The following is a 15,321-nucleotide window of genomic DNA, read 5'->3' as shown; positions in this document are numbered from 1 at the left end:
AGTTTCAGTTGGGCCACTATTTTAATTCTACTCCAAGTTTCAGTTTCAAGTTCATTCAAGAACTATGTGCATGTGTGTATTATAAAAAAAGATGTTGGGATACTAAAAAATGTCAAAAATATCATAATATGGCTGACACAGTGGGATATCATAGTCAGATTCCCACGTGTGACCCATTTCGTTATGGGCCTGTCACACCTAATGGGGGGGGGGGGGGGGGGTGAGCTTATTTACCCTCGCCATCGGGTTATACCCATTCGGCGAGCACGCTACGTTTTACAGTATTTCTACAGATTTAATAACATTTAAAACATCTCGTCTTTAATCGTAGCGTGGGTGCTTTGGACTGTATATATATATATAAATATTCCTACACAGTATGTATAAATCTCTGGTTAAAAATTCAATATTTAAATAATATCTTAAGTATCTATCACATACGCATTAAAATCAAACACTTCAAATACATCATATACAAACATTTTAGGCTCAGCCTACATTTTAAAAAAGATGTCTAAATTTTAAAATTCTTTACAATAGTAATTGTTTATATATACAATGTATCCTTGGCATTATAACAACTAGCTAGTGAGAAATTTTATTTATTTTTTTAAATGACAGATCACACCTAATCGATTAGACTCGCCGGATCTATACCGGAGCAAAATTTTGGAGATTTGCGGGAATCGGAGAGTCTATATCACGTCTTTAATAACGGTTCCAAAAGGTCAGGAAATTGTCAGAACATATTTATTTTTTAACATTCTCAACAAATTCTGCCGTTGCGCTGCCGGAGAGAGCAACGCCGGTAGTACAATGGCAGTTTATTAAGGACGCTAGAGCGCCTGATACAAACGCCCACGGTAATGGATTGGCGGCTCTCCGGTGGCCTCAAAGTGCTCCGTACTGGTACAGATGTGAATGTAGTCCTGCATATGTTACGTAACGATGAAATATCGTAAGCGTGCTAAGCGATGTGATACCATACTACTTCCGTACTACTACCGTACATCGGTAGTACAACGGCAGCGCACCAGTATCACTCCGATAGCTCCAGTTAGCAGTTGTCACATCGGGAGATAAATGGTTACGCTTCGGTATAACATCGGTAACAGAAAAGTAGCATTTTGGTGGTAGATCAGCTTTTACGCCGGGACTACATCGCATTTTGGTGGTAGATCAGCTTTTACGCCGGTACTACATCGGTATTGAACCGGCCTGTTGTGAACTCAAACGAAACGCTTTGAAGTGTTCGAAGACACTATTTTGGGCGGTACAAATTGACCGCCATTTCGGGGCAAAATGGCATTGCAGTCGCGCTTTGTTTAACTAATGCACAAGTCAATGTAACCACGGCCCCCAGGTCCGGGTGTATACCGGGGATAGCCGGGGAAATGGGCCGTGCTTTTACCTTCCTGAAGGCTCCGTAAGGCCGGGAAATGCGTTGGTTTTATCTTCGCGCAAAAAGGCGGGGAATCCACCTAACCTAGGGTCCATGGGTGCGGGGGGATTTTAACAACAGTTTGTCCCGGGGATTTTACCTGGGCTTGGCTGGACCTAAAGTCAAAGTCCCCGCTATTCCCCGGAGCTGAGGGGGGGCGTGGTTACAAATGACTGGTGCTTAATTGGCGCTTTTGCAAACCGTAGTATTCTTGATGTTATTTTTCCTAAATAATCTACAAGATATTCTAGTACTCTTCGAGAGGTCGTCGTTTTCTCTGTGGTCGATGTTGGCTACCGGTGTCGACGAGCCGGGAGTATATAACGACACGGAGGAGCATTAGCGACCCGAAAGCTTTTATCTCAGCGAGGGCCTACGTTGCTCGTTCGGACCAATACAAGCTTGAATGCTTGTTTGAAATTGGCCGAGTATGATCGCAATCTTATTACACGACAGTACGCGTTATCTCCCTTTGTTCAATATTTATTCTAACACTTGAAATCACAACCGATGATAGTTGAAAACTTTTTTTTCACTCGTCGCCATCTTAAAATGTAATGACGTTGCACGCGACGCAGTTTTTTTACGTGCAGTAATTCACCCTTCGAATTTTCGTGATCCGTGACTCACTCTTACGGGTAATTAATTTTGTATCATGCAAGGTATCTGGGCAGTTAAGCCTTTAATCTTTTTAATATTCATAGTTATCCATGTAACAAAGAGATACTAGCAACATAGCACAGCAGTGGCGGCCAAGGAGTGTCAGAAGGCGCAACTTTTAAAGTTTTGGCATTTACCCCGGCGTCTCCCTCAGACCGAACAATATATGGTTAAAATGTGTCACGGTAGGGGATGCGGGTCCTCCCAAAAGTTTCTTTGACTTTCTTCTTGTTTCAAATGGTGACTTTTAGATTATAAGTTATTTAATCGATTTCTCCGAATAATCTGGCATAAAAAGGTTTTAACCCCCACCTGTGACCAATTACAATCCTACACCCAGCTCCCACTAAAACCGCTTACGGTATAGTGCACGAGTCAATATATCTATTTGAACCGATTGATACTGAATAGAATGATGTTTCATTATCACTTATTTTTATCCTTATAAGTAAAATTGTGATTAAATAACGCAAGTTGTGTCACCTTTCGGTTCGGTGAAATGCACGTGGCGATAGCCAGTTTCTATACATTACGGCATGGGATTTTCGTCACGCGCTGCTGGGACATTTCTAACAGCAGAACACACTGTAAACAAAGTCTTTGTTTTGCTAATGCACTTGGTAAAATGCCCATTGTTGCCACTTGTTTGATTAATTTGAAACGTTTTTACTGGCTGAGGTTGAATTAGAATGACATCATGCCATTTTGGAAAAAAATAATTGTCAACTCCGGGATTATCCGAAATCCGATTCCTTTTTAGATATCAACTGACCAATGACTGTAATTTCGGATAAAAAACTTCAGATGTTTTTATCACATTATTTAATACTTACCAAAGGCTAATACTTATTTTTGTATCAGATGTAAGTCAAAATCATGAATTTGACAATAAATTAAGAGCATAATGTATAAATTGAATTCCTTAGAATTTTCAATATTTTGGCATGGATGATGGACATCATTTTAATAGTTTAAACATATTTATTTTACAACGATTGTGAAACAAGTTATTACAACATTATATTAATCACTCTCGTTGGCCCGATTTCGCGCGAGAGTGTGGTCTTCTGTTGTGGGGGAACCCGGAGAAAACCCACTTGTCCGGCTTGGTGAAACTCATGCGCCCGAGCCGGTAATCGAACCCGGGTCGCCTAGGTGAGAAGCGAGTGCGCTAACCACTGCGCTAGCCGGACAACCTAATGAACCATGCAATTGATAGATTGGTGATATCATGCTTAAAGTGCATTTCTGTTTTAACAGCTTCAGTCAAATTTGATTTATTGTTTTTACACAATTCCAAATTCATTTTTTGTTAAAAAAACAAAAACATACTAATTTTGATTTATCAGTCCTTGCTTAAGACAAAATGAATGCACTGAAAGAACACACAAATATAATGGTTCACATGCAACATACACTAAGCACCATATGAAAGACATCAGGAAAAATCACAAGATTTATGTCCATGAAAAGACATCAAAGGAGTAGGAACTAGGGGTGGTATGAGCAGCAATAAAAATAAATTTGACTTTGTATGAAAAAAGTTACTATAATAGTGAAAGACTGTTGCAGTTGAATTATTATGTTTTGCCATTTATGGTAGTGACTACAATGTCACAAGAATGTTATGAATGTTACCAAACAGGCACGAAGCTGACTGTACGCAAATACGCAATTGCGTAATGAAGTTTTTGTCATAACAAAACCCTGAATTTGAAATAAAAACCGAAGGGTGGTATGGCGGGAAGGTTTAATATGCTGTCTGTCATTAATATGCCTAATTCCAAATTGGCCCTAGCTACGCGCCTAGCAGGTATATAATTACTCCATCTGACATGACTGAAACTCATTGATCTAAAAAAAATCACAGAACAGTTAAATTTGATATGGTTTTGGCCCAGTGCATGTGTATTAATAAAAGCCTTTATTGTTACCAAAAAAGACGATGGCTCAAATTACATAGCTTCGCAATTCAAACCTTAAAACGTGTTTTAGTGTTAGCAGTTTTATTTGTTAGTGTAAGTTTGTTAAGCAGTCTTTGATTTGTAAAAATATTTTACAAGGACTAAACTTAAAATGCTTTGGATTAAATTTTAATATGGTTGGAACTTAAGTATTGAATACTATTGTGCAACTTTTAAGATTGCCAACTTAAAATGCTTTGGATTAAATTTTAATATGGTTGGAACTTAGTATTGAATACTATTGTGCAACTTTTAAGATTGCCAACTTAAAATGCTTTGGATTAAATTTTAATATGGTTGGAACTTAAGTATTGAATACTATTGTGCAACTTTTTAGATTGCCATATACTGTGAAATCATTTATATTCGTTGGCATGAAATTTCGTGCTTTGCCAAAAAATTACAATTTCGTGGGTACTTGAACTGCGATCGTCTGCATTATCTCCACGCGCTGGCCCGTGATTTCCGTCTTCTACGTCACTTGGTTTATGACACTCGCTAAAGTGGTACAACATGTCAATTAGTGCATATTCCCATGTCAATTATCGATTTAATTGGAAATAAAAGAATATGTACCCTGATCATTAATACAGATAGGCGAAGCCGTTGAATGCCAATTAAAAGATTTGCAAACTGTGAAAACACAGAGAAGGTCCTTATATTTTAGAAAACAATCCCAAAAGATAGCTGATGTTTACAACTTCAATCACTTTTGAATGTCATCTCATTTCAATGTCTATTCACACGTTTTTGTTTAATTCTAGTATTGAATGCGTTGTTTTGTACATTGTTACGTTGTGTGCTCAGTAACCTCCAATGTAATCGATTAATTAATTCATTAAAGAAAAAAATCGAGAACCGACACTCACATCTTGTAAACCTGGGAGATATGGATGAACCGCACATTTTCAGGCACGTGCTTCTGTCATTTCATTCATAAAAACACATTAAAATGATTTATTTATATTATTTGTTAAAGGCAGATATAATATATTAACAGAACAATGATAGTAAGATGTTCAGTGAAACGGATATTTATGCTGTATACTGCGGCCTCTGTAACGATTAAACTCGAGTATGTACATAACATGTAAATTGAAAAAGTGAATAAAGGGTCTATAATTCGTGGGATCTTGAATTCGTGGATCACCCAACCCACGAAAACCACGAACATTAATGCCCCACGAACATTAATTATTTCACAGTAGTCGGTAAACATCTGTCGGTGAGTGTATTGTAGAAAAAATAATTAAAAATCATACTATTATCTATCATTAATGTGTTTATTATTTAATGGGCCTAGAATAAAATTAAAAGAAATTCAGGTAATGCCTGCAAAAAATATGGGTGGGTAGGTAGGATATTTTTCCAGTAATATTCCCTAGGTTTTTAGGCAGGTTTTAAAGCTGCACTTTCACAGATTTACCTTTTGACAACTTTTTATTTTCTAGTCTTGGAATGAGCCATAATGTGCGTAAATGTCTGAAAACCGGTGATATAAGTCTGCTGATAAAAGATCTGATTGCAGTTTTTATTATTTACGCTCGAAAATTGATGTTTTATGGCTAAAAGCGTTACTAACGCTTTAAGAAAACTTAGAATTTCGACAGCTTTCCAAACAATTGATATCTATTAAATCGGGATTTACATGTATCCAATAGGACTGAATTGAAAGCATTAATATTTGATATGCCAAAAACAGCTGATTCTGAGACAAAAAAATAAAAAAATGTCAAATAGGTCTATCTGTGGAGTGCAGCTTTAAAAAGAACAGGGTGCTGCAGAAAAGGGGCAGGAGGCTTAGGGAAAAAAAGGGCACATTGTATCCGACTGTGAAGAACTCTAACATCATGAATTCCACAGAAAATGTAAGGAATTGTGCTTAGTTGAAGTGATATGTAAGGTTTTAACTGACAAATATGTCATGAATTTATGATAATTTTAAAGAGACTTGACCCTAGAGTAGATGAATTGCAAGGAAAAATGAAATTTGTCAAAAACTTACATAAAAATGATATCGTTGTGCACAACGCATTAAATCTGACTTACTGATGTATCATATCACTTAAGACACATGTATCGTCCGCAGTTTTTGTGTATTTTTCCAATCGAAATTTACTTGGTTTGTTTACTGTAAGGTGTTCTTAAATGAAATGAAGTTGTTTTTTTTAAATAATTTTTGAATAAAAATAAAGAACTGTTGGTGTAAATATAAATAATGAATTGTGTGAAATTCGTATATACCCTGAAAATGACATCAATCACGCAAATCATTCCTTACCGGTAATTAAAGGCACTCTAAATGAGACACACAGTGCAGAAAGACAACAAACAAAGATTACCTAAATATTAAAATATTTTCACAACCTCTTGGGGACTGTGATGATGGACAGGGATTTGTGCAGAGAAAATTGGGAAGAGGCCTTTCCTTTTCATTTTTGGAAATTTTAACGTGTAAATGCAGTTTCATATTGTAAACAATTTAATATGTGCACTGTAAGGCACCTGGGAATTAGTTCATGGTATTCTCTGATACACTGATATATATAGAAAACCTTTTTTGCATTAGTAGCCTGGAGTTGTATAAAACCAGTTGTGTAAAACCAGTGAAGCCGAGAATAAAATTGGTGTTCGTCCTAGCGAAACGGTTTCTTACGTCTGTATGAGGACACTTTTGAAGTAAAAACAAGTAACCGTGTCTGATTTATACGATGATAAGTGTATTGCATAATTTTTTTTATATAAGTGAGCATATAAATGCATTAATAAATAAATAAATACAGATTTATAAATAGATAAATAGAAATATAATTTTCCTAAAGTTAATTATAGATTATTATCATGGCCTTTCTAAATACAATGTATCGGATATTGGGATTACACGAAATTCTCGTGCACAGTCTGCTTACAACTGTAGGAAGACACTTTTTCAATAGCTCTGCTGGGGGTATAGTTGTATAATCTTTGATTTGGTTAAAATGAGTCGAAATGTTTATTGATTGGTCAAAATTTATCTAAAAATGACCGTTGACCAATTACATTGCTTGCATGTGCAAAGTAACCAAAAGATAACCATAATGAATAAATTATCCAGTTTTTATGTGAATTGCCCAAAGGCTTTTTCACAGAGGCAGATAATCAATAAAACAAATTGAAAAAGTCATAGAGTCTTTGTTTTTGCTGATGTTTAAGTTCTGGGGTAACTTTTGTGTTTGTTTCTAGTTGTGTGTCAATCAGTAAATGAACTTCAACATATACACCTAAAATTTCCAAATTTGAAGCTTGTGCAGTGTTTTTTTCGAAAATGAAATGGCTAAGCCTGAGACTTCCCATTTTTCTCTGAAAAAGCATCCCTTGGGACTTCCTTTAAGCTCTACTGAAAGGAATATAAACAAACTAGGTTTTTTGGTTGTCAAAAATTGTAAAATCAGATTTAAAGCAAAAAAATAAACTGCAATAACTTTAGGGGCAATGTGTTATACTTCATTCATTTTACATAGTAGTTATATATATAACAAGCTTTTATTTAATACTGTTTGAAATGATACTGCTTTTATATGGAGTCACTTGGCATTGTAATTTAACATTATGGTAAATGAAGCTATCAAAGATCTACAGGTGACATATCTCTTAAAACATGCTGATGAGCCCTTTTGCTGTAATTATGGACAAAATATGTATAGGATTTTAATAAATGACATTGAAATATTTGTAGGATTTTAGTTGTTTTTTTAATACCAACGCAAAATTGTGAAACAACTGAGTTTTTCAAAGTGCTCATATAAATTAAAGTAGCTGATGAATTTGTAATTTAAAAGGTTTTATGTATTTCATTGATTTCTAATGAGTTTTGTGTTTATAATTGGCGCAAACTTAACCTAACACATTATTTTGTCAATGGCATTTGATATATTTCTAAATATTTGGAGACCCTGAAAGCACACAAAGGATTTCTATAGATCGTTTTGGTAATTAGTGTTCTGAATAGCCTGTAAAGTGAGTATGTGAATTCAGAAACTGATTTTGAACAAACATGATTATATTTGCTTAAGGAAATAGTAATGCCTGCATGGCTGTAAAGTGTGATATCCTTAATTAGGATTTGTAAATTTAGACCCTGCCGATGGTATGATGGTATTTTGAAAGGTATCGCCAAACTTCATACATGACGTTTTTGGGTGTGTAACACTATATCATCATTGGCTTCTTGAATTGCAAAGATTAATTTTCAAATTAAATATTTCTGCCGAGCATTAAAGCTTTTATTATTCTCATATGGATAACCCTGCAATGGACAAGTTTTTTCAGCAGTTTTCAAAATACAAGTAAATATATTTTAGTATGCAATTTGTACAGATTAGAAAAGAAATCAGTTAAATATATATTTAAAAGTTTTTAATTTATTTTAGATAATGAAAAAACCAAGGAGTAAATAAAAAGCAAAATTATAGGCTTAACTATCAATATTTGTTAGTCATCACAAACCTCTAACATGTAAACAACCATGACAACTTTGACATCATGGAAAAAGTGATATCAATATAATTATATTTAAGTTTTTGAAGAGATGGTCATCCCTAACCAATATTGCCCCTTAATGCTTTAAGACAGTGATATGACAACTTTGACGTATTATATGTGAATAAAAGTTTTGTCATTAATTTTTTTTTGAAGTAAAGCAGTGGTCATTGCAGGCTAAATTGTCAATCAAATTATGTGAAGTAAAGATATGGTCCCCTCATGCTTCAAGACCTAATAATATATGACAACTTTGACATCATATATGGAAAACAAGATTTGCCCAATTAAATTATATGAAGCAAGATGGTGTTAATATTGTCCATAAATGTTTGAAGACTGTGATATGAAAAACTTTGACATCTTATATGTAATATCAGTTTCCACTAAAATTATGTGAAGGAAAGACATGTTGTTGTTTTTTCTTGTCAGTGCTGAACATTACTGCCCCCTTTAATGCTTTAGGATTGTGATAAGACATTTTTGACCTTTTATATGAAAAACCAAATTTTCAATAAAATGATATGAAGTAAAGACATGGTCATCGCTGACTGGTATTGTACCATAATGCTGTAAGACTGTATTATCACAACTTTAACATCTTACATGAAAACAAAATTGTCAATATTGAATGAACATTTTAACGTTTGTAACCAGTCAAGTCGCCTTATATCTAATACCTTACTTGTCTTCCTCAAAAGTTAGCCCTCTCAAACTACCAATTACCATTGCAATTCTTTTGTACAAAAGAAAACCACGGTTGATTCTTCTTAAATTGAAGTGGGACAGATTTTTTGTCAACAAAACAATCACATTTGTCAGTATTTTGAATTTCACTCCATTCTACGATAGACATCATTAATTTATCCAACGCATTGAAAGTTGTTATCTGGTGCAGTATATAAAAATGAAAATATACTTTTTTATGTGAAAATTTTGAATATAAATAAGAGGAACATAATACATTGAGTCACTTCTTTTCTTCAGAATGAAAAATATTGTACGGCGTGGAGTGTATAATGGGAAACTTGAGAAGTTGATGGGCGTTTTGTAGTAAATCTCTTCAGTTCACTACGACTGCCACTAAAATTCGGTATGTTTTGGAATTTGATATTTTACTGATAGTTAAATTTTTCACCAGCTTATTTTAGCCTTTTTTAGTGACAATACAGTCTGTTCTAAAAGATAACCCTGTTGGAGATTGAACAATGGAATGCTTGAATGAAAGGTTAGTTTATTAGCTTGACTATTTGAAGAATAAGGAGAGCTATACTTCTCACTCTGGTGTCAACGTCATACCTTGGTTAAGGTTTTGCATGTAAGCACCTTCAAGTTATTGTCTCAGCAAATACATCATATTTTTTTTTTAATTGAAAGTTTAGATATGTGATCCAAACTATCCAGGCTACTTAATTAATGAAGTCAGAAAACACTAATTTAAAAATAATGCAAATTATTAAATGTTAATTATTAAGGCCTTTATAAGTCAAAATAGAAATTTTGGTTAAGGTTTTGCATGTAAGCACACATAGGTCAATATCTCAGCAACTACTTGATGTATTGCATTGAGTCTTTATACAACGGTACTCAACTATCCAATCTATTTAGATAACCAAGTTGAATAACTCTATTTTGCCTAATTGCAAATAATGGGCCTTTATTGTTTAACTTAGAAATTCTGTTTAGTTCTTTCATGAAAGCACACAGTATGAATATCTCAACAAATTCTTTATGTATTGCATTGAAACTTTATACAATCAAGTATGATAATTGTATCTTGCATGTATTGCAAATTTTGCCCATTTATTTTGTTTGCTGGTTAAGGTTTTGCATGTTGTCTGATATTACAGTGATCCATGCACGTTTCACCAAAACTTTGCAATCCTTAAGCTTAAAAGAGGTGGAATAGTTGATGGCACTGTCTCTTTGACAGCTCTTGTCTTTTTTAATGTAGTTGTGAAAACAGCCGACAAAAGATATGAATTTCTCTTCAGTGCATTTGCTTGGCAGAAACCATTGTACTGGTTTCCTTTTTAAGCGGCCTTGAGAAAGTACCCTTAGGGGATATCAAACCTTCAACCGCTTGAGTGAGAGGTTGTTTCACAATTTCACCCTCACTCCCTATCATGATGGTTGTATTTGGTAATGTACCAAAAGTAGGTTATGTATTTAATGTCCCCAAGGTGCTGAATATAGTAAACAGGTGTCCGTCTGACCATCAGTCAAGCTTGGTTAGTAGGTTGGTCATGACATTTTGATGAATCCTATAGATTTTGTGCTCAGTGGGTTAAAGGTCAAGGCCAGGGTGACCATGAGAGGAAAATATGTTTCAGGTCAATATCTGAATAACAATCTAGTGCAGGAACCTTAAACTTGGAAGGCAGGTTGGTCATGACTAGTAGATGAACCCTTTTTGATTTGGAGGTCAGTGGGTCAAAGGTCAAGGTTGTGGTGACTTTGTGCTGGAAATCTGTTTCCCACCAATAACTGAAATAGCTAAAGGCCTTCAAACTTGGTTGGCAGTTTGGTCATGACCAGCAGATGAACTGTATTATTTTTAAGTTCAATGTGTCAAAGGTCAAGGTGATGGTGTTCTTGAGCTAAAAACGTGTTTCTAATAAATAACTGAAAAAAGCTCTTGCGCAGAGACCACAAGCTTGATAGGCAGGGTGGTCATGATCATTAGATGAATCCTATCGGTTTTTAGGTCCGTGGGTCAAAGGTCAGGGCTCGGGTGACCTTGAGCTGAAAATCTGTTTCAGTTCAATATCTGAAGAACATAACAGCACACTGGACCCTCAAACTTGGTATGCAGGTTGATCATGATCAGCAGATGAAACCTATCAATTTTTATGTCAGGTTGTTTTGGCATGCTGGCAGGTGTTGTTAACAATTCTGAGTTTGCTTTTCTTCCATGTCATAAACAGTTCAAATTGCTATGGTGATCTCTGATATCTCGATTTTCCGCTTGTGTCAAACTTTTCCCCGGGCTCAAATTTATTCCTTTTTTTTCTATATAAAATGATTGTGCATGTGTCGATCTAAATTTTTTTGCTATGTTGGAGTCATTTTTCAGTCCCTGTGGTCGAATTTCACACATTTTCTGTGTCCTTTATGTGGAACTGCAGATCCAGTTGTTTGTTTATGTTTTTTATTAATGACGACACTTATTTATCAAGCTTGTGATTTTTGGGTTATGAATAAAACATGGAGATTCAATTTTATTGATTTGATGACAATCTCAAAGAGTAATTTTAAAATTTCAGATTTTAGTTTCACTGCTCTGGTCGACCAATTAAGAGAAGGATCTGGTGTAAATTGATTGTTTCATATCTGTGTTTGTGTAATCAATAAATATGATTGAAATTAAATTGACACAAATAAATAAAAAAATATATTTTCAATAATAAGTTTGCTGTTTTCATGATGGAAATATATTACAAGACTGATTTAATTTTGGATGCTATCATTAGACATTATTCGGACTTAAATGTGTTTGGTTTGATTCTATATTTTTGTATTTCGGATGTGTCGAATGTTCGTTATCTTGAACTTTTTTCCTAATTCCCGACGACTTCGCCATAACGAGTTTCGACTGTATTAAGTATTTTAAATTTTTATCCAATTGTTATGAGACTTGGTCAGAAAACTTCTCTGCATGTTTATTTATGAATATGGGTCACTTCAAGTTAATATGAGGTCACTAGGTCGAATATGAGAAGAAAAAAGTCCCTATCACCAGTTCAATAGTTTTAATCCAATTGTTATGAAATTTGGTCAGAATACTTGTCTGCATGTTGTTTTGAACCATGATGAATATTGGTCAACTCAGGTCAATCTTATAAAAAGAAATTCCAAGTCATAAAGTCAATAGTTTTTGTTCAATTGTTGTGAATTGTTATATTATTTTCCTTTTAAAAAAATTTGTCAGCATATTTATAATAAATTCAAGCAAAATATCTTAACTTGTAGTTTTGCTAAAAAAAATAATGCACCAGTCAATTGTAACCACGGCTTTTTACCTTTCAGGTGGCCCCGCAGTGCCGGGTAAATGCGGTGGTTTTGTCTTCGCTTTAAATATAGCGGGGAATGGGCCTTACCTAGGGTCCCTGGGGGTGCGGGGGTATTTGGCGGGGATTTTACTATCAGATTCTGTTCGCAGGGATTTTAGCCAAGGTTGGCTGGACCGAAAGTCAAAGTCCCCGCTATTCCCTGGACCTTGGGGGGCCGTGGTTACAATTGACTGGTGCATTAGTAAATGGTAGTAAAAAGCAATTTTTAATAACTGCCTATCATAAGTCCTGTTGAAAAATATCATTGTCAATATTAAAAATCTGGCTACAAAGTGGCGTACGGCATTGTTAAAAAATGAAGGTAAAAATTTAAAAAATGATCCAAAATTATTATGGTTACACTACTTTCAGCATTCTCAGGGCTTATTCTAAGGTTCTCGTAATATGAAATGTGATATAATTCAGTAAATAACATTTTGAAAAAAAAAGAAAGAAAAAAGTTTTCATTAATAAAAGATCTTAAAAATGAGAATTTAGTGCTTGTTTCAGTGTGCAGTGATGCCACGCAAAAAGAGTCGTGAACTAGCCCGGTTGAGCAGGAAGGGCGATAGCCAGTCAAGAGAGGAAAATAAACCAGTCAAGGGTCGATCACCATCACTAGAGTTGTCTCACCTGCCAGTAATTTTGAACTTGTTTCTTGTTTATATTGTTTAAAATAATTTACTTGAAAATTTCTAATATGATACGTTTTTGACAGATATAAAAAATGATACATATATATACACACTATACATTATGGAATAGTTACGTAAGCTGCTTTGCACCCTCACAGATTTACTATTTTGACAACTTTTTTGTCTTGGAATTTGCCAAAAAATAATAAACCATTGATATAAAAGATCAATCTGTGAGATGAGAGTGCAGCTTTAAATGAAATGAAAGTCTAGGTACCTGAATAGTCATAGTATTGGTGTTATGATTGAGATACATAAACATCATTGTTGGCCATAATTTGAAAAAAAAAAACTTTGAGAATATTGGCATGAAACCTGATACACATGTTGACTCTGAAAATTGACACATAAAGTAGTGCCATTTCTAAAATGTTTGTTAAATTATGCCCCTTAAAGAACTTGACTGTTTCGGCACAAATGACAACCAAGGCTCCCCTCTTTACACAATGGATCTTCATCACCATTATTTAAAATATTAGTATCATGGTTTTTTTTGTAGTTTTTTTTTTTTCAATTTAACCCTATGGCAACTATAAATTAATTTCTAGTTTTCATTCAGGCCCGACCCCTTGTATTCCTCTCCCTTTAAATTTTATTGACTCAAATAAAAATGATGAACAAGGGTCTGTTTTTGCTTATCGGTCCGGTAATGTCCGGGAACAGCATTGATACGTTCCTACGGTGTCAATGCATAACATTCACATAAAAAAATGAGAATTATTATGATTGTGTACTTGGTTTGCCTAGAAACACATATATATATATGGCCCAGTACGCAATAATAATGAGCATGAACACATATTCAACAGTGAAACAGTCATTTAAGAAAAATAAAAAGTCACTCCCGCCCCAATTTTAAAAAAATGTTTTGATGAAAACCTACCAATTAATTATGCCCCCCTTCGAAGAAGAGGGGTATATTGCTTTGCACAGGCATGTCGGTCGGTTGGTCGGTTGGTCGGTCGGTCCGTCGGTAGACCAAAGCTTGTCCGAGTGATAACTCAACAATTCCTGGACGTATGGTCATCAAACTTCACATGAAGGTTGGGCCTGACCAGTAGATGACCCCTATTGATTTTGGGGGTCATCAGGTCAAAGGTCAAGGTCACAGTGACCTTTAATGTTAAAATAATTTTAAAGCTTGTCCGAGTGATAACTCAACAATTCCTGGACGTATGGTCATCAAACTTCACATGAAGGTTGGGCCTGACCAGTAGATGACCCCTATTGATTTTGGGGGTCATCAGGTCAAAGGTCAAGGTCACAGTGACCTTTAATGTTAAAATAATTTTAAAGCTTGTCCGAGTGATAACTCGACAATGCCTGCACCCATGGCCCTCAAACTTGACATGGAGATTGGGCCTGAGCAGTAGATGACCCTTATTGTTTGGGGGGGGTCATCAGGCCGAAGGTCAAGGTCACAGTGACCTTGAATGATAAAAGGTTGTCCGAGTGATAACGTGACAATGCCTGCACCCATGGCCCTCAAACTTGACTTGGAGGTTGGGCCTGACCAGTAGCTGACCCCTATTGTTTTTGGGGCTCATCAGGTCAAAGGTCAAGTTCACAGTGACCTTGAATGGTAAAAGGTTGTCCGTGTGATAACTCAACAATGCCTGCACCCATGGCCCGCATCATTAAATTGGAGGTTGGGCTAGACCAGTAGATGACCCCTATTGTTTTGGGGGGTCATCGGGCCAAAGGTCAAGGTCACAGTGACCTTGAATGGTAAAAGGTTGTCCAAGTGATAACTCAACAATGCCTGCACCCATGGCCCGCATAATTGAATTGGAGGTTGGGCCTGACCAGTAGATGACCCCTATTTTTGGGGGGGGGTCATCGGGTCAAGGTCACAGTGACCTTGAATGGTAAAAGGTTGTCCGAGTGATAACTCGACAATGCCTGCACCCATGGCCCTCATATTCGAATTGGAGGTTGGGCCTGACCAGTAGAAGACCCTTATTGTTTTTGGGGGTCATCAGGCCAAAGGT

General features: G+C 35.5%; 1 protein-coding gene across 5 annotated transcripts in view; it reads left to right on the top strand.

The window, feature by feature from the left end:
• Positions 1-4,104: 4,104 nt before the first annotated feature.
• LOC128211313 (uncharacterized) overlaps positions 4,105-15,321 on the top strand; it is a 55,801-nt gene continuing 44,584 nt past the window's right edge. For 2 of the 5 annotated variants that reach the window (XM_052915971.1, XM_052915967.1), the window contains exons 1-2: positions 12,827-12,957; positions 13,146-13,274. In XM_052915971.1, coding sequence (XP_052771931.1) covers positions 12,952-12,957; positions 13,146-13,274 — 135 coding nt within the window. In that variant the 5' untranslated portion in view covers positions 12,827-12,951. The other 3 variants (XM_052915969.1, XM_052915970.1, XM_052915968.1) reach the window with 3 other exon arrangements.

The sequence above is a fragment of the Mya arenaria genome, chromosome 12 (assembly GCF_026914265.1).
Source record: "Mya arenaria isolate MELC-2E11 chromosome 12, ASM2691426v1".
NCBI lineage: Eukaryota > Metazoa > Mollusca > Bivalvia > Myida > Myidae > Mya > Mya arenaria.
Note: the sequence above shows the minus strand (reverse complement) of the source record. Positions and strands in the feature narration are given on the sequence as shown.